Source organism: Fundulus heteroclitus, chromosome 2, assembly GCF_011125445.2.
Source record: "Fundulus heteroclitus isolate FHET01 chromosome 2, MU-UCD_Fhet_4.1, whole genome shotgun sequence".
Classification (NCBI taxonomy): Eukaryota; Metazoa; Chordata; class Actinopteri; order Cyprinodontiformes; family Fundulidae; genus Fundulus; species Fundulus heteroclitus.
In genome coordinates, this window is record NC_046362.1 from 33,619,947 (window position 1) to 33,647,871 (window position 27,925).

Below are 27,925 nucleotides of genomic sequence, written 5' to 3' on the forward strand. Positions count from 1 at the left end.
GCAGCAATCCCTCATACTGAGCATGCATGAAGCGACAGTGGAGAGGAAAACTCCCCTTTAACAGGGAGGAGAACCTCCAGCAGAACCAGAACCAGGCTCAGTGTGAACGCTCATCTGCCTCGACCCACTGGGGGTTAGAGAAGACAGAGCAGAGACACAGAAAGCACAGAAGCTCACATTGATCCAGGAATCTGTTCTACATTTAGGATTCTGCTATGTCTTCAGAGTGGCATTCTCATGGATTAATCAACAATGGGTTTTTTTTCACTCGGGTAAGAACTATTTTTACAGTTTGATCCCTAGAAGCTCAATTAGATGTGATTTATTCATGTCTTCTTTTTCTGTCTTGATTGTTGAAACAACCAGACGAGGGTCAAGTGGACAAAAATTTTACTCAAGTAAGAGCAGCACTAATTCAACATATTTTTACTCAAGTAAAAGTAAAAAAAATAGCCAATCAAGAAATTACTCTAGAGTAAACAAAGTATTCAATACTCCTCAAGTACTGAGTAACTAATCCTAACATCTCGATTAATGTTTAAAAGTTATGCAGACAAAATGAAGTACAAATTCTAGTATTTTAAAGACTAAATGAAAAAAATATAAAATAAACACTCAAACAAGAGAAACATTTTTCTGAAGGTGAAAAGTGTTTTCAACATAACTCCATTGATACCAATACTTCACAGCAGTTAATGTATATACAGTATTTTAGACCTTTCAATGCGAATATCTACTGTTTACTCTACCGGTAGTTTAACTAACAAATATTAAGACCAGAGGGGATAAATCCTTTAGAGCTTTGGACCTTCGCCTTTGTGCTGTCCTGGGTCTGTTGATTCTTTGAAGAAGAAGAATAAACTCATTTATTCAGACTGGGGTTTAACCAGCTTTAGGTTGCATGATGTTATGTGTGCGGTTTTAACCCTTGTGTTTTTCTTTTGCCACTTTGTGGTTTTTAACCTGTGAAAGATGCCATATGTAGTTACTTTAAAACGTATAATAGTAAAAAAATATTCATGATAAAATTATTAAACATAATAAAAGGACAATCTCATGTTTTAATGTGTGAATGCAACAAAGAAAAAGGATAAAAGTTCCTGACTGACCGCTGGCTAACTCTGCTGCCCCCTAGTGGTCCGTGTGGGTACACCACTGCTGGGTAAGCCCCATTCATTAAAACTTGAACTGACACAGATAGTTGAATGCTTTTATTTTATATACAAACAGATAAAGAATAAGGAACAAGAACACTTTATTACTCTACAGTCCGGCTATACAGATAAAGCATTCTCTGGTTCATGCGCCCCCCCCCCCTGAACAACCACAGGATCTATGGCAAAAATATCAGCTATTCCTAAAATATTCACTGTAAACATGTACATATAAACAAAGAGTTAGCAAGAACCCAAGCAGAGCAGGATGAAGTGACATGGTAAAGTGCCTTGAGATGATGTGTGTTGTGAATTGGAGCTGTATAAATAAATTGGATCGATTTAAAAAATGCCACAACAGCTTCATGCAGAAAGAAATCTGCACACTTGCAGTGTAACATCAGGTTCAGGCTGCAGCGCGATTCTTTGCTGATGACTCAGTTAGAAACTCCATTGTTTAATATAACGTGGATATTAACAAGGCTCTAAGGTATCAGGGTTTATCTGCTGGTAATTTCACACAAAATACATTTCAAATATTTTCATCCAGCTTGAACTCAACACCGCCCCAACATCCCATAAGGCTGATCTTACAGCATCTCTCCTTAACTAAATAGTGCAAAAAGGATTTATGTCCAGGTAATATGGCCTTCATTTTGTGCTAAATAAAATGGCAATTTAGGAAGATAAAAAAATGAAAAAAATCACAAACTTGGTGTGACTTTGATGTTGTAGCTTTGGTAACTTAATTTTCTCATCAGAAAACAGCAACTTTTGAAAGGATGGTTTTTAACAATAAGTTAAAATACATTAGTCTTTTTTTTTTTTTTTTTTTTAAACTCAATCATGATTCAAAGATAAATGATCCCCAAAAAGAAACAAAAATTTGGTCCTCAAACTCTTAGACGTGTCCTTTATTTCTGCGACAATCACAAACGTGACTGTAGGAGGCGCTCTTTCTCCAGCCCATCTCACGTTTAATTTGCCACAAAACACACTATAATCGCCAAAAGTATTCACTCATCTGCTTTGACTCACATATGAACTTAAATGACTTAATTCCTTCTGGGAAGGCAGTCCAAAAAGGTTCCAGGAGTGTTTAAGGGCCGTTTTGACCATTCTTCCAGAAGCCCATTTATGAGGTCAGACACTGATGTTGGGTGAGAAGGTCAGGCTCTCAGTCTCCACTCTAATTCATCCCAAAGGTGTTTCATCGGGTCGAGATCAGGACTCTGTGACGGCCAGTCCAGGTCATTCATGCCTCTTTGCTTTGTTCTCTGGTGCAGACATGAATGAAGAGGAAGGATTCGTCTCCAAACTGCTCCCACAAAGTTGGGAGCATGGAGTTCACCACAATCTTTTGGTTTGCCGGAGCACTCGGCGTCCTTTTAGCACCGCTGACAGTTTACTGAGGATATAGGAGCACGGAAATCGCACAACTGGACGCTTTGCACAGGTGGAGTTCTGTAAAGTCCTGAGAGCGACCCGTTCTTTGACAAATGTTTGGAGAAGCAGTCTGCAAGTCTGGTGCTTGATTTTAAAATTATTTCAAACATTAAAAGAATGTCATTTTTGGCAGTAAGATAAATCTTTACTGTCATTGTACAAACCTACAACGTATTTGGTCAACAGACGCTTGTAACGGACATATAGAAAACTAAAAAACTGTTTTTGGGCCACACAAAAAATAACTTGTATGTCGTTTTAAAATGTGCTGTTTCAAAACAAAAATAAAGTAATTACTGATTTTTCATTACTGGCTTCTGATAAGGGGGGAAAATAGAAAATAACATACATGACAGGGTACGGTGGTGGCACAGGGGTAGTGCAGACGACCCATGTAAGGAGGCCTGAGTCCTCACGCCGCCGTCCCGGGTTCCAGTTCCGATACGTGGAACTTTGCCGCGTGTGTTTTGGGGTTTATCCTTTATTTTGTTTCAACCCTAGAATTAAGTTAACATTTAAAATACGACAAGGACCTCCACTAAGGTCAGAACTGTCCCCTAGATCAATATCCAACATGGCTGCCGTGCACATAATGATGCAGGATTCACTTATTGGCATTGTTGACAGTCTGTACGTCATCAAAACAGAGGCACAAATCGTGCTGCACAGCATGCGTTGGTGAACACGGTTCTTTAGCGTTCAAGCTCATTAAACGGTTAGAGAAACACTTCATCGGCTCAAAAACAATCAGCAAATCCCGTCGGCTTTCAGGTTTCCAGGTAGAACGAACTCAACTCAGGTGTGACGTTCATCCCCACACCTTGGCTCCGACTTCAGAGGCAAATAAAACGCTATGTTAGGATCCAACAGGCGCCACTCTGCAGATTAAAAGCAAGCAGGCTCGTCTTTCAGCTCCTACATTTCATTATATCTGAAGCACCTTTGCATTGCTTCGGTGTGGAGCGCTTTAGTGCACTTACTATCTGCCACAAAGCGGACCGATGTTGGTTAGGAGTCAATAGGACATCAAAGATGGCATGGATGTGTTTGCTATTCAAAAACATCCAGTCTCCATGGTTTCACCTCCGAGATCCAGGGAGAGGAGATATAATGAAGCCTGAACCCGACGTTAAACGCCGCCGTCTATAAACAAAGCCTGTGCTTCAGAGAAAGCCTCTGCTCTTATAAAATCTTTATAAAACAGGAGGTGGGGCTGTACATGGTAATACACATATCATCTCATCTTACATACATTAAATGGCTTCAGCTTCTTCAAAGGTTTCTAGGCCACATGACAGTCATTTCATTGCACGAACAGGTGGCCGCAAAGTGCTTCAGTTCCTGTCTTAATTTGGCCAAACTGGGGTTTAATGTTTTTCTTCCATCCACTTGTTGCATTGCGTTCATGTTTTCAGGTGTGGGTTCCCCCCCACCCCCCACAGATCCAAGGGACTCTTCCTTGGTTTCCAACTGGCTGGGTGAAAAATACAGACTGGTCTTTGAAACTGCACCTGAGGACACAACAGAGAAATGTTTAAAGCTCATTTTATCTACAATATGCACAGAATAAGCCAGGAATGTGTTTGGGGGGGGGGGGGTTTGATTTAAATTCAGATAATTAATGTGTGGTCTTATCCACACAATTTAATCTGCTAGCATCCATCTATTCCAGTGTTCCAGGCAGTGACATATTCCAGAAACGGTTGTTTTAGTGAAATTAGACCACTTTTAATGTTCCCATTACATTTCTTAAATGTTAAAGCCTCTCTGGCATTGAGAATATGAACTCAAGCAGAGGTCCATGTGGCACAATGACCCATTTTTATAGGTCTCAAAGTGTCCTACAGTACAGGGTCATCGTCCATTTACTGGAGACAGGTCAGCCGCTGTAATCTCTCCCTCAGACAGGATCTTTGCAAAATGTCTGGAATGTGGTTCTTTAAATTATCTCATCTTACGCATTTCCTGGAAAATTATGTGGTCTTGAGGGCAGCAGATGTTGCTGTAAAATTTATGTTGGACTTTGTGCATTTCTGACCTTTTAATGGGAGCATTCTTTTTTCACCTCATTTTGACATCATCTTACATAATATCCGTCTAAACCTAGAAGCATCTCTTGACTTTACTGATACATTTCTCTCCTGGTTCACATCACCTCTACCTGGTTATGCTCAGTTAAATAACCATCAGTCTGTCCTGGGGTCTCTTCATTTTATCATTCATCTTCTTCCTCTTGGCAATATTTTCAGAAACCTTGGCGACAGATTTAACTGTTCTGCAGATGACAATCAGCTCTATTTATTAGCAAAGCCCACCCCCTTCTCAACTGACTGTTTACAGACATTTTCCTATTACTATCTCTAATTTAACTATCAATTATTATTTTATTCTTCCTTTGTTACAAGTTAAGAGTGAGGGTACCACTTTGGGTAATGCTTCAGTGTAGCAGATCACTTTTTTTTTGTCACACCGTCATTACCTTCCCAACCATTTCCATATCAAACTCAAAATTGCACTTCCATCCTGTCGTCATGACCAGCTTTCCACCACAAGTCTAAGATATTTCACCAGCAAATGTCCCTAAACACAAACACTACATCCTAGCTACCAACACTACTTTCACCGCATTTTATGCATATTCTTCTATCCAGTGAGTTTATTGCCTTTTTATCATGATTTTTATAATGATGTTGCATGTATGTGTTGTTCACCAGGTAATGTGACCTTGAGAGTCTTAAAAGCTTTCTAACAAATAAGATTAATCATTATTGTTCTCATTATTGCTCCCTTTAACTGATCCACTGTTTGATGGTTCATCCCAGTTGCCTCCAGGCCCAGAGAAGAAGAACATGGCACCCTCAGTACAAATCTAACATTAGGCTTCTTTTCTGCACAGTAAAGTTGGTGAAAGTATCTTTATTTTAAAGCTGGACAAAGCTCCAAAGTTACTCCTTGTTCGTGGTTCTAGCTGCAGTTTGGGTTTTGATGAAATTAAGTCTGAGGGATCAGAGATCAGAGCCGTCCAGCTTAGGTGTGCTGCCTGAAATTCACGACATACAGAAATACCCGGCAATCTTTCTTTGAGGAGCTTTTAATCCGTTTCGTCGGTTTTTACGCGTTTGCCGGAAGTTGGAGAACCTCTGAACATTTTTTCCTTCTTTAGAGACGCGCCCGCTCATGGATAACTAAGGATTTAATCACCAGTCTGAAATGATTCCAACTCTTATTGAAGTATGTCGCTGCCTGAGATGCAGAAAGTAATGAAAGAAATGAAATTTTCTCCAAAACAGCTTCTGACACTCGATAAAAGTCGAACTGGATTTAAGAGTCGCCGTGTTTCTGTGTTATTTCTCTGATTTGTGACGTAACTGCACCATGGATGAAATAACTACCTGTCCACCTGATGTCACTGCTGCAGTGCCGCTGTCTGCTCCTCCTCCATCCTCTCCTCATCCACCTCCACTTCCTCCTGCATCCTCTCCTCCTCCTCCTCCGCCAGGCAGCACTGACATCCTCTCTGTCTTTGGCTTTGTCGCCCCTTGTGGGCAACGAAAAGGCAGGAAGAGGAGGCAGGACTGGGTTTGGCCTGCTGGGCCGGACTGTGGGCCGGACTGGAGTTAGGAGAGGACGGCTGGCCAGAGGAGGTGCAGTGATAGTGAAAAGGATGATGATGGGAGGCGTCCTCCTGGTCTGGATGTGTGACTGAGGTGGAGGAGTCTGGAGCAGTCGAGCAGCCAGATGCTTCAACTTCAGTGAGGTCTCTGGGAGGAGAATCTGAGGAAGAGGAGGAAATGATCTGAGTTCAGACCCTCTGCAAACATTTTCCTCATCTGAGGGAGGAAGATCTCCTCGTACCAGGCCCGCTGCTGGTCTGAGACTCGTCCGTCATCGGAGGCTCTGCCTCCTCCTGGATCGTCGGTACCGATGCGAGCAAACCTGAAACATGCAGACGATCATAAACAGGCTGTTATTTAAACCTCCTGTAGATTAACCTCAGATCAGAACATCTCTTAAGAGGAAAACCAACAAACTGACACAAACATCGATAACAACACTGCAAAAAGATAAACAAAAGTAACATTTTCTTGAAATGAGAGTTTGTCCTTGATTTGTGCAGCTACATAAGATTATCTGCCAATGGAATAAAATTTTTACACATAAAATAGGAACTACTCATCTCCATCATCTTATTTCAAGAGCAGTATATATATATAATTATCTTATTTTAAGGATCAAAATAATTATGCAATTAGCAGATAATCTTACATCTCTGCTCAAATCTAAGACAAATACACCCATTTCATGAAAAGTTGACCTACTTTTAGTTCCCTTTTTGCAGTGAAGTCTAACTTTTTTAAGGACATCGAGTCTAGGCAGCAGGACAGAGGATACACTGCAAAAATGGATCTAAGAATAAGCTAAATGTTCTTAAACATAGTGTTTTTGTCCTTGATCTGAGCATGTAAATATGATTATTTGCCAATGGAATGATTATTTTGGCCCCTAAATCAAGATAATTAGACACACTGCACTTGAAATAAGTTGATGGTGATGAATTGTTCCTATTTTAAGTGCAAAAATCTTATTCTATTGGCAGATCATCTTATTTACCTGCTCAAATCAAGGACAGATACACTAATTTTAACAAAATCGTACTTATTTTTAGTTCCGTTTTTGCAGTGTATTATTGGGTGGTGGAAGAAGCATTTTGGGGATCCGGGCCACCATCTCCTCCGTAGAGGAGGCAGAGATAACGCTACGACACTGATGTTTGAGAGTAACGTTAAAAAGTTCAGCAAAGTTCTTGTATCTGCCACAAGTGAAGCAGTAAACCTTGTTGTTTTTTATTTAAACCACGTCTTTGGGCTGGAGTACCTTTAACTTGGTGAATTCTGCCCATGTGCCAAAAGAACTTGGACACCACAGCTTTAAACGGATGAAACATGTTCTCCCAGCTACTCCCTTTAGGGGGCGCTATAAATCATAGACCAGAACTGCACTTACTGAGTCCTCTGTAATGGGACAGCTGCTGGTAAACTTGCTTCATGCGCTCGATGTTGAGCCGGCTGCCCTCTGCGTGGTTGATCATCGGTTTGGGGTAATCCACTCCCACCACGCAGTTCACCGCCTTCTGCAGAGACTCGGGCGCGTTCCACGGCTCGTAGATGTACCGGTTGGGATAGTCCTTCAGGATGGGAACGTAACGCCTGCAGAACGAATCAGAGGAGGATCATGGGAACGGAGGTCATCCAATCTGAAATGGGGTCTGACATTTCTCTGGAGGTTTTAGAAACTTGGGAAGATTTATTAAAGATCAACAAGTTTTTCTGATGTTGAATTAAAACTCCAACTTTAGGGTTACTGGGATTTGTTTAGGATGCAACTTAAAACTGATAAGATAAATGTCTGCATGCATTTTTTTTTTTTTTGTGGTGTTTTAAAAGTGATTTTTGACCTTTTTCTTTAGATTAAAGAAATTTAACAGATTGACATTGACAGATGGGTTAGGGGAGAGTGAGGAAAATATAGATTTACCGCAACTGACAGCCATTATAATACCTAATAACATAATTTTCTAGTATTGTCCAGGCACAACTTCCACCATCTCCGTCATGGAACAAAGGCTCGGTGCAATATTCAGTCGGGTCTGCAGCTTAGCGTAGGCGACTGCCATGCATTAACTTTTTGCTTGTGTAAGTCACTTTTCTCCTCTCCCGTTGCGGTGGCACACTTTAGCAGCAGCAGAAATTTCTGCCGTTTGTGCTTTAAAGCGACCGGGTAGAACATACTTGTGCACTGCTCACACTGTGTTGCAGAACTGTGGTTTGATATCTGCACACTTACTTCAGTCAAACAGAGAGAAAAAAAAAATACCACCACCACGAAGGAGGACAAACTGCTGCACAGGAGGTACATCCTTTATAAACAAACCCAACGACACAACCTGAGCTGCACGCTCACGGCCGGCAAGATAATTCAGACCATATTTTCTTTTAAGCGGTGCCGACGCTGTTACCCCCTTAAGCCCCGTTTAGACTTTACTTTATTAGGTCCCCAAAGGGCAATTCATTTGCAATGACTAGTAGTAGCAGCCATCACACCGAATTTAGTACTTTTATAGGTACCGACCGACTCCCGTTGGTACAATAGAGGACCGATTCATGTAAAATCAAACGTTACCATGTTTCGGTACCTAAATGCATCATTGTGACACTGAGGAGTGGAAGAGTGGGGGACTTTCCATGCTGGACTTAAATGCAGCAGAACGAAGCAAGCATGGCTGATAGAAAGTGCTCGACATTATGGCTCCATTGTTCAAAATGCGCTGCAGATTACACTTGCTGCAATATTTGTGATAATGAAGCGTAATGTCAGGAAATACTCCTAATCTGACGAAGCATCTGGTCACTGCTGCCAATTTAGTGAAGGCGACTAGCGAAAACTCTAACAACTTTCTTCTGTTTGATTGAGGATTTCCTGTGAAAGCACCAATCATTCTGCAGTTACTGTCTTGAGGGAGCGGTGAGTGCTGCTGTGAGTCCCTTCCCACTGAAACCTGCCTGCAGTCAGAGCAAAGAGCGCAGAGAGGAGAGCCTCTCCGTTTCCACATTGCAAATGTCCCGCCCTGAGGTAAAAATGGGGATAAAATATGTCTTTAAGTCTTTTTTTCTCTGAAACTGTTGCACTAAAATAATTCGCTGAATTCGATTTACTCACAGCTTCATTCCCTTAGTCACCTCGTTCGCTCTGTGTGCCTCTGACAAATGTTGTTTTGGTCAAAATTGGTTTTATGTGGTTTGGATTCAGGCATTGTATTAAAATTCATAAATTATTTCATAAGGTTAATTTCAAGACAAAACAATATGCACATTTCTTTCTACATTAATGTCCAAAAAGGACAACGGACACCGCTCCAGACAATCCCGCAGGCTGTGGCCATCAGGGGCATTCACCATTCATCAGGGACACAATACAGTTTACAGAGTGACCGCCCAGCCTTGCTGCCACTGCAAACACTGGGATGAAGCAACAGACGACCAGTTGGTGGTAAACAAATAAAAATCAGAGTTATTACTGCCACGCTGATCTGTGATCCAAATTAGCCAATTTCCTTTTGATTTTCTGTTCTGTAAGCGCATAAACCCAGACGCCATTCTTTGTTTTGAATTCAGCCACAAAAAAAAAAAAAAAAAATACACCAAACAAAATCAGATGAAGATTAGGAGCCAATGCGCTGATGCTGAAATTATCCAGCAATTCCTTCACTTGCTTCCAGAACTGGTAGGTTTTGTTTATGCTTTCCGCTAGGGGTGGGCGATATGAAGAAAATCTAAAATCACGATATCTTTGGGCTATATCGCGATACACGATATGTATCAGGATATGTTCAAATAATCCTGAATAACAAATGTTTTTAGCCAAATAGTGCCTAAAGTTGCATTGGCATATCTCATATTAACGGGTCAATTTTTTTGGTTTGAAAAAGTTATTGCAAAATAAAAACTTATTTAAAATGTTAGATTTTAGCCATTTTTTAACCACAGCTGCACATAGAAGCTTTTCAAAAATTACAATATTGTCATATTAGAGCTCTTTCGTGATCAACACTGAACCTTAAAAAAACAGAACATCCCAGCGGCCAAAAGGAACGCCAAGGAAAAATAAACCTGAAATAAAAGGTGCTCCTTTGTGCTTAAGACATATAAATCTGTATAATAAAAATGTGACAATCTCAAAAACAAAAGCTTGTATTGGCTACAGCTACATATTCAGAGCATCTCAAAAATATTTCCGTTGCTCTTTAGGTGCTGGGAAATTTTAAACAAACGTTTTTTCTGTCATATGGGATTTAGCAAAAGAAGACGTCAGTTTTAACTGTTTTACGGCTGGTTTAATTGAAGTTTCCTTCTGTGTTTTGTTCGACGTTTTGTTCGACATCCTTCTTGTGAAATCCAAACCACCGCCTGAAACGCCCGCTGTCGCCATGGTTCTCGCCGTCTCGTCAACGTAAGTAATCGCAACGGCTTCGTTGTTGTGTGTGCGTGTTTGCGCCAGAGCGCTTTCTGGCTTGGAGGCGGAACGAATGATGCGTTCACAGAATGTAGGACAAACTAAACTCACAGTGAATTAAATACAGCGGCTCAATCTTGCCGTGAAAATTTGCACGCGATGGTCGCGATAAAGCCATTTTCAATATCGCGGCAAGGAAAACTCGAGATACATCGAGTATATTTGATATATCGCCCACCCCTACTTTCCGCTGCTCTTATTTCACGCGTTTGATCAGTTTTTAAAGCTGACCTGATGTAGTCTCCGGACGGGTCGGTCCTCCTGCCGAACCCCACGGGACAGTAGCAGTGAAAGAACTGCTGGAAGAAGGAGCTGCAGGACAGCCACATCCAGCTGCCGGCGTTCACGCTCCAGTCTGCATCCAGCAGCAGCTCCTCGAACACCTGCAGGAACACGAGCACACCGCCGTCAGTCGGCAGTCCCTCCACCCGAGGCAGACTGAAGGGCGGACCGTCCCACCCACCTTCATCCCGCTCTCCCAGCTGATCCACAGGTCGCCTCTGGTCAGGAAGCAGGCCACGGCGTGCCGGGCCCGGTGGTGGATCCAGCCCTCCTGCCTCAGCTGAGTCATGATGGCGTCGATCCAGGGGAAACCGGTCCGGCCCTCGGCCCACTTGGCCAGCGCCTCTGGGTTCTGGTCCCAAGGGATCTGTAGACAAACATGACACAAGGAATAACATGCAACCCTGCTGTGGAGCTAGAGTCTTTATTCATGCTGCTCAACATGCCTTCTTTACAAAAAAGTTAAAAAATGTGTAAAAACAACAACTGGACTTTATTCTGAAGTTTGAAGACGTTTCGCTTCCTATCCAGGAAGCTTCCTCAATTCAAAAAGTCTGGAGTAATGTGGAGCATCAAGCTTTATACTGCTGCCCAACAAAGGCCCTGTGATGGTTTAGATAACATGCAAAATGAACCGAAACAGGTCCACCCCTTAGTAATGGGGAGTCGTTAAAGTCATTATTTGCCTACAGATTGAACTGAAACTGGTCCACTCCTCTGCAACAGGGAGTCGTTAGGGTCGTTATTGGCCTGGTTTACAGGCCTTTCTTCTTCTTCTTCTTCTTCAGCTTTTCTCCATCTAACCCTGTCTTCTGGATCTTCTCCTCTCACACCAACTACCTTCATGTCCTTCTCCAAACAAAAACCATGTGCCACTATGATAAAACATGGTGACAATAAGGATTCTTGATTCTAAGTCTCCTCTCTGGTCCTCCTCCAGGCCTCCTGCCTGGCAGTTTCAGCCTCAGCGTCCTTCTACTGATGTTCTCACCGTCCCTCCTCTGGACATGTCCAAACCACCTCTGTCTGGCCTCTCAGGTTTTTTCTCCAAAACATCTAACTGAGCTGTTCCTCTGATCTGCTCGTTCCCAATCTGTCTGTCCTCGTTACTCGAGGCGTGTTTTTTTTTCTTCCAAAATATCTTTATTAGAATTTTAGCAGTTCGAATAAAACAAAGTCAAAATAAAATACAGACAAAAAAGGACAACAAAATGCCTTTCACAATCCTGGTTCCAATGCAACTGATCACATATTCACCATATCCCCTTTATATTGAGATTTAAGTTTAACAGTATATGTCCTCCAATAAAATTGTCTTTTTGAACTGCAGTTAACAAGGTTCTTCAGTCACTTGTACCGTCTTGTTCAAATTGTTGACACCCCTAATGAAGGAATTCCAGATGAACTCAAACAGATCCCATTTGCCCTTTAATATATACACTGCAAAAAGGGAACTAAAAATAAGTAAAAATTTCTTGAAATTAGTGTATTTTTCCTTGATTTGAGCAGGTAGATAAGACTATTTGCCAATAGAATGAGATTTCTGCACTTAAAACAGGAACAATTCATCTCTAAAATAACATAATTAGACATCCTGCACTTGAAATAAGACGATGAAGATGAATTGTTCATATTTTAAGTGCAAAAATCTTATTCCATTGGCAAATAGTCTTATTTACCTGCTCTAATCAAGGAAAATTACAATGATTTCAAGAAAATTTCACTTACTTTTAGTTCTGTTTTTGCAGTGTACATCATTTTTTTTCCCAGAGGAAGAGCGGATAACATCTGCTGCAGCCATTGGTTTATGGTCAATCCATGAGTCTTTTTCCAGAACATTGATATACATATTTTCGCATTAAGCAAACTTAAGTTTATAAATGTTTTTCAGGGTACAGTCCAAACACAAACAGCTTTGGGTCAAGAACTATTTGTTTGGAAATAATTTTCTCAATTACATCTTTTACCTCTTTCCAAAACAGTTTAATTTTACTACAATGCCACATACAGTGAACCAGAGTTCCTCTGTCCTCTGTGCATTTTGGACATGCATCAGGTTTCTCCCTGTTATACCTATTAAGGTCCACTGGTGTTATGTAAACCTGCATTAACCATTTGAATTGAATAATTTTAAGAGCTGTGTTGATAGAGCTGGTGTGGGCCAATTTACATGCTGTCTGCCAATCTTCCTTAGATAACTATCAATAAGTCTTCTTTCCAAGCCTGAAGTCTATCGTGAGATCCTTCAGATATATGGAACATCATTGAGTGATAAAACTCTGTTATGATACCTTTTGTTCAAACTGTCCTTTGTTAAAAAAATTTCTAAAGTTGAGTTGGCAGAACTAGAGGCATATTTTGTGCCGATATTTGCGGGGCGAGGGGGGGTTCACGCTGCTACATAAATGCACAAACATGTGTTAAGTTTGTTTTTGTTGTTATATATTTAAATGTGCTACATTCTTTGCAGTCCATCGTTAATATGTTTGGTTTTTTTTGTTAATAAATATAACTTTTATTGTTTAAATTGAGACCTGTGCAACATTTGTTATCATTGTGTCCTTTTTTATCACCTAAAATCGAGTAAGAGAAATCAATATCAGCTTCAAGAATTGCCCCCTGTCCAAAAAAACTAAAATAAATGGGCAGTACATATCGAGACAAGACTGACACAAAATAATCGGTATCGGTCGATCTCTACTCGTCACGCCCAACGAGAACCTCAACATCTTCACCTCTGCTACCTCCAGCTCTGCCTCCTGTCTCTAAACCAGACATCGCTGGTCTCACCAAACGGCTTGAACAATGAGGCCCGTCCTCCTGTCTGCTCCGTGCGAGGCTCACCTGCACACAGATGGGGTTTCCCTCCATGCGGTCGAAGTTTGGGTTATTGGTGGCGGCGGTGTAAAAGAACTCCCTCCATAAGAGCTGGCTGTACAGGGATAGAGGAGGACTGCTCCGCTTGCAGAGCTGATGAAGACAAGGAGAAAACCCAGTTTACTCCTGAATCCACAAAGCAGAAACAGCTAGGCCACTAAAAGTGCTGGACCAAGGGGCGTGGACTTAAAATCTTATATAGTGTTGTGATAACGAAAAATTTGTATCCATAACTTCTTTGTAGTCTTTTTTAGGCAAATGTATGGCTTTGACTGCATGACTGCTAGTCAATGCAGTCAAAGCCCCACAAAAAACAAACACTGCTATAAAAAAACATTGATGGTTTGAAAGAGGTAGCAGGAGAGAGCAGCTGTGTACGTGAAGAGGAGGAGTGATATTACACACTTGGGAAGAATATTTAATATGCCTTATGGTCCGAAAAATACTATAAACAGACTTTTATCGCAGTTTTGCAGTTTTATCCGCGGTGTTTTCTCACACTTGAACAGGAGTTGTTTATGTTTACTGGAGGCGTGCTCAGTACCTTCATGTAGATCTCTCTGAGGTTGTAGTATAAAACCCTGCAGGACAGGCAGCCGAAGCGCAGATAGGGGCTGAGGCCTGTAGGGCTGGCATACAGAGAACACGTTTTCGCCCGAGTGTTGGCCACCCACACCTGAGGGGAATGAGACGGACACACAGGTGAAGTCTGACGTGTAAATCTGCAGTCAGCAGCATCCTCAGGGGTATCAGGGGGAGCGGAGCAACATGTATCACCCAATCAGGCCCCGAGGGGCTTTAAAGGTTGTTTAAAATACATAAAACCGTAAAAAAAAAAAAAGTGCTTTCATTAATGTTATATATTGGAATAAATCTCTATAAGTCATTCTACAACTGAGGAAAAAGTTTCTGTGTCTAATGACTAGTAAAACAGATAAAAAAAAGTCCAACATGAATTTGATTTATTGAAATTAGAATTTATAACAGTCACTCTCTAAAATTGAAGGGTCTCAGTTAATCATCTCGCCTTAACACGCCTCATGTTGGGACTTTAACCCTTAAAAAGGTAGGAGGGCCTAAAGTGGGGCCAGTTTGGCCCTGATTTTGTGATCAACTATAATTCCAATTCGGCTCGCTTGCACAGGAGTGTGATGCAGATCGGGAATTATTATTTTTAATTAGGGCAAAACTATTACGAACAAAAAAAGTTTTCTTATAGTGGCAAATGTGGGAGTAACACAAAGAACACAAGTCTATTAATAGCCTCACTTTTTGCCTTCTCTTCACACTAAAAAGGATGAACTCTATCAAGTCACTTTTATTTAAGAGCAAACTTTGGTGCATCCAAGCTGGCTTTTAATTCATTTATTAAATTTAGCTAAATACAGCGAGCATTTTTCAAAGCAGGAGTGACCCAAATCCAGCTCTTTTTTGTTGAGAATACACAAAATTGTCTTTGCTTTAATAAGCCAAACATGTAAAAAAAAAAACAAGTTTTGGATCAAAAGCATTTTTTGATCCAAAACTTAATTTTTTGTCTCAAAACTGCATTATTTTGTCTTGCTCGTACTTTTTACATGACGATTTTGGCCACATGAGAAAAAATTTGGACACCAGCGATTAAAGGTGTGTTCATTTACCAAACACATCTACAGATCTTTCTCCTGATCCACAAAATTATAATTATTGTCCCACTTTTCCACACAAATGAAATTTGAGCTGCAGAAAGCGGAAACTCCTTCATAAACACTCATTATTTAAGAACCAAAACATGCTTCCTGCCACTGATGGAGCTTTAACGTTAGTCTAACGTTTACGTTTTTGTCCAGGTATCTGCTCAGTCTGTCCAAAGCCTCCGACTCTCCTCCCCTCCACACGGCTGCAGGTAATCCCTCCGTCCTGAAACCTGCACACACACATTTAAAATCAAATCATGTTAAAATAATAATCTAATGATGTAAAACTAATATCTTCACAAGGCTCGCAAACACAGCAACAGCTCTGCTTGGGGGTTTTAAATTAAATATTGATTAATCACCATCTTTACAGAAATTCTCCCCTGGTGTCCCACAGGGATTACGGTCGGACCACTTTCTTTCTTTCAGATCACAACATATTTTACAGAAACAAAACGTCTCACTTTATGCTTACCTAGCTCCTCCAGCGAAGGTATGCTGTACAGCTGGTCGTGGTTGTCGGAGATTTTACCGAGACATCCGTTCGTCTGTTGTTGGCCGATGGGAGCCAGAGGTCTCCTTGGTAACTCCAGCCTGCTCACGATGCTCTGAAATCGCTTAAATGTCAGAGGAGGGTTGTTGTTGTTCATCTCGATTATCCTGCAGCCGTGAAAACAGAGCAGGAGCGTTAAAGCTCTGCAGCAGCTCAACACGTCCACTTCACAATAATAAAAACACAGACCCTGAACCTGAGATGTGATGCAGCTGGTACAGTTATGCTTAATGCAAACAAGGCGCTGACAATAGGGGAATAAAATGGATAAAAATTAATTAATTAAAATGTTTGAACCTTTGTGCTTCATCCAAGGCAGCGTGTCAACATTTCAGCCTTCAGAGTCCAAGTTCCTGCAAAATTCTGAGATTTACCTGCTGCAACACAGCTGAGTTACCCTGAAGACTGACTAACAAGCTTCTACTGAACTTTATGACATTAAGAGGACATTTAATCAATCATTAGAAACCGTTCAAGATGGGAAACACCAGGAACATGATGCAGGACAGCAGGCCCAAAAGGCCTGAATGATCAAAACGAGGAGTTTCCAGAAATTGGAATTAGAAAGTTAGAAAATAAGAATTCAATCCAAAAAGACAAAAATCATAGATTACACAGATTCATTACACACAAAGTTATATATTTCAGGCATTTATTTTAATTACTTTTGATGAATAAGCTTTATAGGTAGTGAAAATCCCCTAATTGAGTTTCTCAGAAAATTAAAACATAATAAAAAGATTTTTAAGTACAGAAATGTTATGGTATATCCTCCAAAGTCATGGGGAATGCAGAACAATGGTAGGAGGTATCTGATAAGTTCATTGATCAAAAATGTAGATTGGCCCAAAGACTTTAGAGGTAGACGGTTTCTTTCCCAGAGGCAGCGGTGCGCTAACCTTTAATATGCACGAAGTTACCAGAGTCACATTCTATTATTTTTACACTACAGACAACAGTTTTCATTGTTGTAAAAAGTGTTATGCTTCTTTTTAATTGTCATGTAAGTGATTTTTTTTTTAAAGAAAGACCAAACCCTTTAAATTTTACAAAGACTGGAAGTGATGATTGATCATCGGATCAAAAACTAAAAAAGGAAATCTAAAAAAAAATTCATTAAATGCTTAAATAGAGATTAAACTAAACAGTTCCACTATTATTCTTCTGTATTATCTCTATCTAAAGAACATGCAGCACATTTTTTGTATTTTATGTGGAAGAAGTCCCCCCATTGAAAACATAAAAAAAACAGATATGGACAAAATCACAACTTTAAAACGGTTAGACCTTCAAGTAAACCCAAAAAAAGCATCTCTGACCTTTTTTATTGCTTTTTAAACTATTTGTATTTTGTCTGTTGCAGCTCAGGTGAATTAAGTGTGATTGTGCACCAGATTGTTTCGGGCTTCAGTGATAATAAAGACACTCAATTCAGTTTGATCAAGTTAGTGAAAGGAATGAATGAATGAATGAATGAATGAATGCATGCGATCCGTTAAGCCACATCAGTCTGGTTCTGGGACTACACCCCTGGCTGTTTAAGCATAAATCTGTGTGAATTAAAAGTTTAAAACCAATCAAACTGCTGGGTGCATTTTGGACCTTTCAGTTTCCGTCTTACACAACGTGCTCAGGATCTGCAGCAGGGGTGGCCTCCCATTGGCTGCCACGCCGTGTGCCCTCCCATTGGCTGCCACGCCGTGTGCCCTCCCATTGGCTGCCACGCCGTGTGCCCTGTAAGTGAGCGCCTTAACCCTGCGGTGCACAAAGCCTCGCTCCACCCAGCCGGTACACTGACACACAGGCCAGCAGTAATCCGCTGGTTATGCAACACTGCACTGGTCATGCAGGAGCGCAGGGAGGCGTGAACGTGGAGTCACCCAGTGAAACCAGCTCATCTCTGCACATGGGTGCAGTGTGTGACCTGCAGCGACGCCGGGAGACCACTGGGGGCTCCACCAAACCGGACAAACCTTGGCGATTACCCCGGGTGTGACACAACTGAGAGTAAAGTCATGACTCAGACGTTACGGCGTTAAATTACACCGCAGAAGGCAGCTGTACGTCATCTGGTCCAACAACTTTGCAAGTTACCAATTTTAACACGATAAATCAGCGGTGGGCAATTACTGTTTTCACCCAAAAGTCCACATAAGCAACAAGGACCGCGGTGGAGGGCTGGATCATTGGCTGAACACAGCTTTATATTATACATTTTATAATAAAGCGTAAATACAGGCGTTATTGTCGTCAAATTGCAGTAGACATTGCAAGATGTAACGTGCAAACTTTAAAAAGAACTCTTATGTTTTTTTCCATTTAAAAATGTCCTATTTCTCAGATGTTTTTTCTAGATCTTCCTGCAGTTTTTATAATAATCTGTAGGTATGCACCGATATGTAAACTAGGGCCAATATCCAATATTAATATTGTGGTTTTGGCCGATATTTATAGATATTACATATGCTATGTTTTCCTACCTTTTCAGCGCTGTGAAAAAAAAAACAACCACAATGCTGACATTGCATCTGTGCTTGGATTAAACATCCTGCGCAGCGTCACTACCGCGGTCACATGACCAAACAAAAACCACAGCAAACAGCCCTGCCCTCCACAAACGCATTCACAAACAGCAAAAAGATGGAAATAAACGTCACCCCAGTTTCACTTATGGGAAGACACTAATGTGTTAAAAAAAACGGACCAACATTGGCTGATATCCATGTTGACGCAAACATATTGTGCATCCCAAATATCCTGGATATAAATGTAGAAAACGTGCATCTTCAGCGATCATCTGGTTAAATTTTCTATATGCTTTCCAGACAATGAAAAAGACAGGCTTGTTTCTGTGTGGTAAATTATCACCTATATTAACCGCCTATATTTTGTTTTTTAAAATCTAGAACCAACTTTACTTGATCAGACATTAAAACCGGGATATAAAGTTGATTAGAAGCAAATCTCCCCGTCAGTAATCCACCTGTCCCCTCTTCAAACGTTAAGCCAACCACCTCCACCTAAAGACGTCTCCAACAGCAGAGAAAATTAAAACTGTATCCAGATATTTCAAGGTAAAAGTTGGTTTTAGCAACAACTGCATGTAGAAATAAGACCCGACTACAAGCTGCATTAAAACACTCTGAGGAAAAATAGAAACCTCAGTTTGTGGGGAAAAAATGTTTACATTTACCAAGAAAGTCGAACCATAGAGTCTCCAAATGAAATCTGTTTTTTTTTTTATAATGGTTACTATATATTCTCCAGGCATCTTTGAACCAAAAAAGACAAAAACATGATCACTAATTTAAAAAGGTATAGATTTTCTGCAAAACAGAAATATTTTCCATTAGTCTGAAGGAGACTGATGAAGTTTTGTCAATCTCTCTCTACTGTCTCCTCTTTCTTTCACCTTTTCTCCCTTTCTTTTTTTTCCTTCTTCTCATTTCTCTCTCCTCTTCTACTTTATCAATATATAGTGTCCACATAAACATGAATTATTCCCAACATAATAAAACTACTTACATATATAAATCAAGCAGAGCACTATGGCGAAAGCGATAATGTTCCACTTGTGACAATAAAATCTGTTGGGCTCTTTCTAGCATTAAGACAACAATTCTTATTGCCACATTGCCAGACAGGACACGAAAAAAAAAAAAAAAAAAAGTTTTTCCAAAAACAACAATCAAGCCTTTAAATTTGAAATCTTTAACTTGTAGAAACTAAATCTCAACATAAATCTGACCAGAGAGGGACAACAGACCTGTCCAGGTTGTAGAGGGTGTGTGAGTTTCTGACGACCGTCTCCACTCCAAACTCCTGGGCCATCTTGATGATGGCGCCGTCCCTCTCCTTCCCATAAGGCTCGGGGTCGTACTCGAACGTCAGCCGGGTCACGTTCCATTCCTGCAGCGGCCCAAAACAAAAGGTTCTGACATGACGTCTTGGTTAATTGAACCTCGAGTTGGGTCTGAGGAACAGCTGCATAAAAACTCAATACTCAAACAGCTAAATCGATAAGATTTTCTGTAAATATGATTAAAAAAAACAACAACAAAGGCATAAACACGAGTGTGCCCGTGAGTCAATGTGCAGAGTCAGACTTCAAACAGCCAATCAAATCAGGGAGATGATGAGGAAGACGAGGACAATAAAGCAAATAAAGATAATGATGAAGAAGTTGTTGGTGTCCATAGAGGATCTGGAGGGTGTTTGGTTTGGGAAGCTCAGGATCTCTTTGCTTTCTGTTGGCTTCTTCAGGCCGTCACCTCCAGCGTGGACTGGAGCCGCGGTCCTGGACTGGAAACAGGTGGACTGCCCCCTGTTGGTCGGGGGTGAGTCTCTGCCTCAAGCTGAGGAGTTTAAAGGCATACTATGCAACATTTTTCAGTTAATTAATGTGTTCCATACCGTTTTGGATGATTAAATGAGTCATTTCAGGTCGAACAAAGGTTTTCTCGGCCGCCCTGGGGGTGTGTGGGGGAAATACCGCACTTGGAGCCCTCGGCCCGCACCCACAGGCTTAGAAGTCTGGTGCAAGACCGCGAGAGTCGGTCTTGCTTTACGGCGAGAACTCCATGTGTTTTTGCCCTGCCATTCACTATATGCACGCGCGAAAGCAACAACAAAGAACCGCGTGTTAACGTCAAATAAACATGCAAGCATATCGAGTTTTATTATTATTATTATTATTTTTATTTATTTATTTTTTTTAATGTTGGCAAGGCGGTAGCGTGAGTTTGGCGAGGCGGCGCCCTCGCCAAGATAGTGCTGCGGGAAGCTTGATGTTCATACTTTCACTGTGTTAGTCATTGTTTGTACTGCCGTTTTTTCCACTTTTCGTTGCGTTCGCCTGTCTGCTAAGCTCAAAACAACCGCGCCTGGCTTGACGGAGAAACCAGAACAGCTGAGCATCTTTATGAAAGTGCACTTTTACTTTCGCCCTCTGGGGGGAGCCTCGCTGGAAAATCAACCCCGGTTGCATAGTATACCTTTAAGGATCTTGGTGTCTTGTTCTCAATGGATGGTCGGACGGAACGAGGGATGGACAGGCGGATTTGGGCTTCTTCTGCAGCAACGCGGCGCCGCAGAAAGAGCTGAGCCAAAAAGCAAAGCTCTCACTTTACCCCTCAGCCTACGTCCAAAAGCTCAACTACGGTCCAGAAAAATGGATCATGACTGAAAGAACAAGATCCCGGACACGAGCGGCCAAAATGAGCTTCCAACATAGGGTGGCCAGGCTCAGCTGTAGAGATGGGGGAGGAGCTTAAAGTAGCGCCGCTGCCGCCCCCCCCCCGGACCTGTTACCCCAGCGACCCGGTCTGAACGAAGATAATTTAAATTTAAAAGAGGAGCAACAAGAAGACAACGCAGAGGAAGACGATGATGTATATGAAGGAAAATATGAAGATGGTGAGGAAGACAAAGATGATAATGAGGAGGATGAAGGTGAGAATGAAAATGATGAGATAAAAGAATGAGAGTAAAGACGATTAGATGAAGATAAGATCAGCGTAACGGAAGAGATGAGGAAGAGGAGGATAAAAAACATGGTGAGGAAGATAAGGAAAATCAAGATGATGAAGCAGGGGACATGATGATGAGGAGGAGGAAGATGATGCAGATGTAAACAAAGGGGAAGAGGATGAAGACGACAAAGCGGAAGATAAACAATAAGGAGGATGAAGAGGATGTGGAGCAGGGGTGTCCAAACCTTTCGGTACATGGGCCAAAATTGTCAAGTCAAAGGGACTCGAGGGTCAAAAAATGAACATAAACCAAAATCTTTGTAACTTTTCTTACCTGCTCTACAAAATATGATTTTGAACAAATTTGTCAGATTTTTTTGTAAGAAATTAATGTGTAAATCATTGTAGATCCATAATTTAAAGAAAGTTGCTCAGTTGCTGTTTTAAAAGATGGTCATCCAGTTTGCAAACTATTTTAAATCATTTAATTTGACTCTTTAACAATAATAAACTTTCCTCTTTTTGCTCTAGCAATATAAGAACAGTATTTGGGTCAGTTGTTCTTAGCCAGTTTTAATAATTTAATTCAAAGCAGATTTTAATGCACCAAGGGAAAGATGTTGCTATGAAATTAAAGAGAATGTCAGAAGTGTGTTAATTAAAAGATGAACACTTTGTGTTGTACTTAACATTTTAAATTGTAGGATTTTAACTTTCCTGTCATAATTTTGCCCTAATTAAAAACTAAAATCTTCCATCTTCATCAGCCACCTGTGCTGGTGGACAAAATCTTTCTTGAAATGCAGATATGGGGGGGGGGGGGCACAAACACACTTTGGACAGGCCTGACATAGAGGAAGGTAACATAGACCAAACTGAAGAATATGCCGAAGAAGTGGATGAAGATGACAAAGATGCTGATGATGAGGAGGAGGAGGAGGAGGAGTGGGTGAGATGCGATGAATCAGAAAGCCTCTCTCGCGTTGACTCAGAGAGCTGCAGAGACTCCGCTGACGTTCGTGTGAAGCTGCAGACAGACCGGGGAACAGAACCCCCAACCAGAGCTTCAGTCTGGAGGATGGGGGCGACCTGCCAACGTTCCGGCTTCCGCTCTGCTGCGGCCCAGATAAACAACAGGCGGCGTGGCGCGGTGTAGCGTGGCGTGGCGCTGTGGTCGGGACGCGCAGCGCACAGAAACATGCTGCAGAGGAGCAAAGCTGCGCTGGTCTGGACCTGAAGGTCTTCTGCACGTTCCAGGTGTGAAACCAGGAAATGTAGCTCAGCTGATTTACTGTGGTTTGTTTATGCGGCAGAAAACAATTTGTAATGTGAAGAAAAATAAATAAAACTCTTTTTTTTTTATCCAGAGAAACATCCATCGTCTATAACTGTTTGTCCTCGCAGGCAAGGAGAGAGGCGGGGTCGACCCTGGACAGGATGCCAGTCCATCACAGGGCAACACCAAAACACGCAGGACAGACAACCAACTCAGACCCAAAGGCCATCTGCAGATAATTTAACCTAACAGTCATGTTTCAGGACCGTGGGAGGAAGACGGAGGGCCTGGAGAGAACCCACACATGCACAGAGAGAACATGCAAGCCCCACGCTGAAAGACCCAGGGCCAGGATTCAAACCCGGGACCTTCTTGCTGCAAAGCAACAGTCAGGGCTGGACGATATAGAAAAAAATCATATTGATAAAATAGAAATCATATTGATCAATATCGATAATTTTCAAAAACAACTTCAAAACATATTTTAAGTGCACCCCTGGACATTTTATGCTGTTGCTTAGCAACCTATTTTTAGATACAGATCACACAAACACTGAATTCAAACTCAACCCTTTATTCAACCAACTTTTTACCAAAACTGCAAGATTTTAAAAAAAGCAAAAAGAACATATGCTCTCTGAACTCTTTGAAGGAGGCGGAGCTTGGTTCCTGGGCCTGCGTTGTGATTGGTTGGGAGGATGTAATGATGTAATATTAACCTACATGGCTAGAATGTAAATGGAAAGAAAACTGTAATTCTACTGAAGTTTTTATTGACACTTTTTTTCTATTGATCGATATATATCGTTATTGAATTATCGTCCAGCCCTAGCAACAGTGCTACCAGCCGCCACCTCTAGGGCTGGACGATAAAGGAAAAAAAGCATAATCGATAAAACAGAAATCATATTGATCGATATTGATAATTATCAACAAATTCAAAACATATATTTTAAATGCAGCCCTGGACATTTTATCCTATGTTTGTGTGTTTGTACCAAGTAAGCCTCTCCATTACTTTCTGTTTAATTTTTGATTTATTTATTTACCTATTTATATTTCTTCTGTTTCTTTTCTCAATGGTGTTTTCACGTTTTTTTCGTTTGTTGGAACGGGCTGCTTGCATTTGAAATGCTAAAGCACCAGCAAAAGAAATAAAAAGAAAATTACAAAACAAAAATCTATATATACACATTTGTGGAAGAAAGATTAAAAAAGCGACGACACGGTGCACCATAACCAAGGTCACAATAGTGATGGGTCAGACCTTTCTGAAGCTGCAGTAAACCTTTACAGGAGGCCTCTTTTAACAAATGAACGCTTTATTCAGAAAGAACATCGTGACACGTGCAGGGACAGACCTTAAAGAGCCTCGGGAAGACTTCGGTCGGCTGGCCTCTGACGACAAACAGCCTGGAGTTGAGCTTCTTCAGGCTGTTATCCAGGTCCTCCAGGGACTCCAGCAGAAACCTGCATAGAGAAGAAATATCACCGCCGTGACGCTGCAGATTCATACATCATGAAGCTGCTTCTAATGGGCTCAGTGTGACTTTTACTGTCTGCATCGCTGCTCAGAGCAGCTTTTAAACTCCAGGGGTGTGAGGTCACGGTGAGCACGCCGTGACAATAAAAGATTCCTGAATCGAGGAGGTAATGACTGGAATTATATTAACATACATGATAGGCTAGCATGCAAAAAGGAAGGAAAACTGTTCTATTGTAGGGCTGGATGAATATATATATATATATATATATATATATATATATATATATATATATATATATATATATTATATATATATATATATATATATATATAATAAAGCATATAGATAATAGAAATTATATTGATTGATATCGATAAATATCAACAAATTCAAAACATATATTTTAAGTGCAGCCCTGGCCATTTTATGCTGTTGCTTAGCAACCTATTTTTAGATACAGAACACACTCTAAATTCAAACTCAACCCTTCATTCACCCAACTTTTTACTAAAACTGCAAGTTTTTAAAAAAAGAAAAATGAACACGCGCTCTCTAAACTCTTTGAAGGGGGTGGGGCTTGGTTCCTGGGTCTGTGTTGTGATTGGTTGGGAGGATGTAATGACTGTAATTTTAACCTACATGATAGGAGAGAATGTAAAAGGAAGGAAAACTGTTATTCTATTAAACCTTTCATTGACCTTTTTTTCTATAATCGATATGTGTTTATCGATCGATATATATTGTTATTGAATTATCGTCCAGCCCTATTCTATTGCACCTTTTATTTACTCTTTTCCCTCGCTATTGCACCACACGTCTATCGATCGATCTATATTGACATTGAATTATTGTCCGGCCCTATTCACAAGAAGAAAGCATTTCAGGCAGCAGCAAATCTTCGCAGGAGTGGACGTCTGAAAAGATTCACCCCAAGGTCAGAGTGTGCAACAACAGTAGAAATAAAATAAAAAAAAAAACCCTCAAAAGCTCAATTTAGGACTCAGCTGGCCTCAGTTGGCAGGTTAAATCAAGAATCTTTATTGTTATTATGTGTTACTATAATGACATTTTTGGTGAGACAGGCGCCGGTATAGAATGCAAACAAATTGCATATAACACGCAGACACAAGACATAATGTTTCCAAAATGTTTTGCCTTTATGAAATCAGTTGATTGCACTGACCAACAACGCTTCCTGAAAAGCTTAAAGCTTGCAAATAGTCTTTAGGGTCTAAGTCAGACAGCGGACCTTTCACAATTTAACTATCATGTTAAAGTTAATGACGTGATAATTAGAAAAATAATGAGCATGTATGGCTTGTTTGGAAGGATTGACTAAAAAGCCTCTTATCCGTAGAAAAAAAAAAGAAAAACAGCAGAATGACTTGGATCTGATCTGCAAAGCTGCATCTGACTGAAGCAGAAGATTTCCTGGAACAACATCCTTTTCTCACTGGTTGGTTGCTCTTTGCAGCGCAGCAGCCAAACCAGAAACTATACCAAGACACGGCTCCAGTGAGCTGAAGAGAAGCAGGTAAGGGCTGTGGAGGACCAGGACAATAAATCAATAAAATCTTTACGCATTAGCGCTTTAACATCCCATCAAGCACTCAAAGTGTGAATAAAAACACAAGACGGGGCTATAATGATTAAAGCAGCATGCAATAACACAATAAAGGCAAACTAAAGAGTAAAAAGGCAAAAGACTCATCATGCTCTCTGGAGTTAAAAGCCAGCGTGAAAAGAGGAGTTTTTAAAAAGAGATTTAAATTCATTAAGAGTTCTGGCGGCTAAAAATGCTCTGTCTCCCCTAGTCATGGCTCGAGTCCTGGGAACCAACAAGAGCGCTTTGTTTTGAAGGCTGGAGATGATTCTGGCTCGTTTTTTTTAATATTTTTTTTATTCCATCCCAACAAAACGTCCAAAGATGAGAGTCCAAAGAAAAGCAGCGAATTTCAGTCAAGAGTCGGCGATGATGAGTTTGCTGACGAAGAAGTCAGGATTAATAAGCACTTAGCATTATTCATTTTGCAAAGGACTGTCTGGAGTGCAATAATTGTGTTGTGAACTTGTATTTTACAAGCTAATATAATATTATGTTGGACAGAGTCTCACAGCAAAGGATGCTCACAGAGTGACAGAACCACAGGCGAGAAGGAGAGGAAAGAGGAAAATATATATTTCACAGCTGATGTCCCCATCCTAAGGTTTTCTAACATTGTTTGTGGCCTATTTCCTGAAAACACTTGTGGCAGAACAGGCCTTCATAATCTTCCTCCAACCTCTGAATGGGCTTTGATTCACAACCTTGAAGGCAGGTAGGTTATCCCTGTTGCTTGTGTGTGTTTTCCTTCCACTCAACTTTCTATTAATTTAGTTTCACACAACATCCCGAACAGCCAGCATCTTTAGTGTTATTTTGACTTCGACATCCTCAGGTGTGACATAAAATTAAACAATGCATTAAAAAAATATTATTATTGGCCTCCTGCAATATTCTAAGCCTTCTGAGAAAGTACACTTTTGCATTAGTTTTGCACCATAATAATAATAATACTAATAATAATAATAATAATAATAATAATAAAATAAATAATGAAAAAACAAATCCTGTTAAGAATGACCAACTGCATGAAATTAATCTATTTCCAAATGCCCCTGTTTGAACTGAATAAGTAAAATATGCGGCTGCCTCAAGCAAGGAAACCTTAGAGGTTTGTTTATTTGCGTTGACATCGAAATTCAACAACTTCTCATGGCCTCAGAATGGAGCCGAATTAATTAATGTAACCGGAGGATGTCTAAGTGTTAAACGTGTTTTCTGTAAACCGAGATATTAAAGTAACGCATGAGGATAAACTAAAAGTGTGATATTTGTTGATGGAGTTCTTTATCGAATAGCTTTAGCTAACAGAGCGGAGGCCCAGGCCCGGAGTCTGAGGACCGGACACGAAACATAACAAACCTCCACCCGGTTTGTTATGTTCCACCTTCCAGGCGTAATTAATAATGTCCCGGTGGTGTGTAAAGTAACTATAGGGCTTTAAAAAGAAGCAAAGACGGCACACCTCCATCTGTTGATCCCGACGTTAGCGGCTCCGGCGAACCAGGGGTCCAGGACGTAAACACAGCGCACCGTGTCCGCTCCGCTCAGAGCCTCCTGAAGCGCCGGATTATCGTGCAGCCGCAGACCTTTGCGGAACCAGTGCACGGAATTCACCACCATGCTTCCCTCTTAGCCCACCATCGGAGTACAATCCAGCCGCCCGGCCACCAGAAAGTCCGCAATAAAGTCCGAAAAATCGGGGAGAACCAACGGCTTCAACGGCAATTCGGGAAACTTTACCAGCGACGGTGGGCGGGGTTTGTCGGAAGGTGGGCGTGGCCACGGGAAGGAGCACACCGCTGTTTGCCGTCTGATTGGACAGGCCCAGAAACGTCACGGTGAATTACAAAACTAGTCTGCTGTGATTGGCTGGCTTGGCAGACGGCAGAGGATAGCGGCGATGTGACGAGCTGTGTCACGTTTCTGCTCGGATTCAGGCTTCAGCTGGTAGAGGTGAGAGGAAGTGCGGGTGAGAGAAAAATACGCTCATTTCAGATGTTTTAATATTATAACCGGGGGTGAATAGT

The 27,925-nt window shown here is 41.1% G+C and overlaps 1 protein-coding gene across 1 annotated transcript; it reads right to left on the reverse strand.

The window, feature by feature from the left end:
* Positions 1–1,196: 1,196 nt before the first annotated feature.
* Positions 1,197–27,649, reverse strand: cry2 (cryptochrome circadian regulator 2). The gene is made up of 13 exons (XM_012867502.3): positions 27,361–27,649; positions 24,167–24,275; positions 19,825–19,967; positions 15,981–16,165; positions 15,647–15,735; positions 14,374–14,505; positions 13,797–13,922; positions 11,134–11,319; positions 10,902–11,053; positions 7,605–7,807; positions 6,456–6,536; positions 5,993–6,374; positions 1,197–4,111 (listed from the first exon to the last, which is right to left on the reverse strand). The coding sequence occupies exons 1-12, from the start codon at positions 27,516–27,518 to the stop codon at positions 6,007–6,009; spliced, it is 1,932 nt and encodes a 643-aa protein (XP_012722956.2). The 5' UTR covers positions 27,519–27,649; the 3' UTR covers positions 1,197–4,111; positions 5,993–6,006.
* Positions 27,650–27,925: the final 276 nt, after the last annotated feature.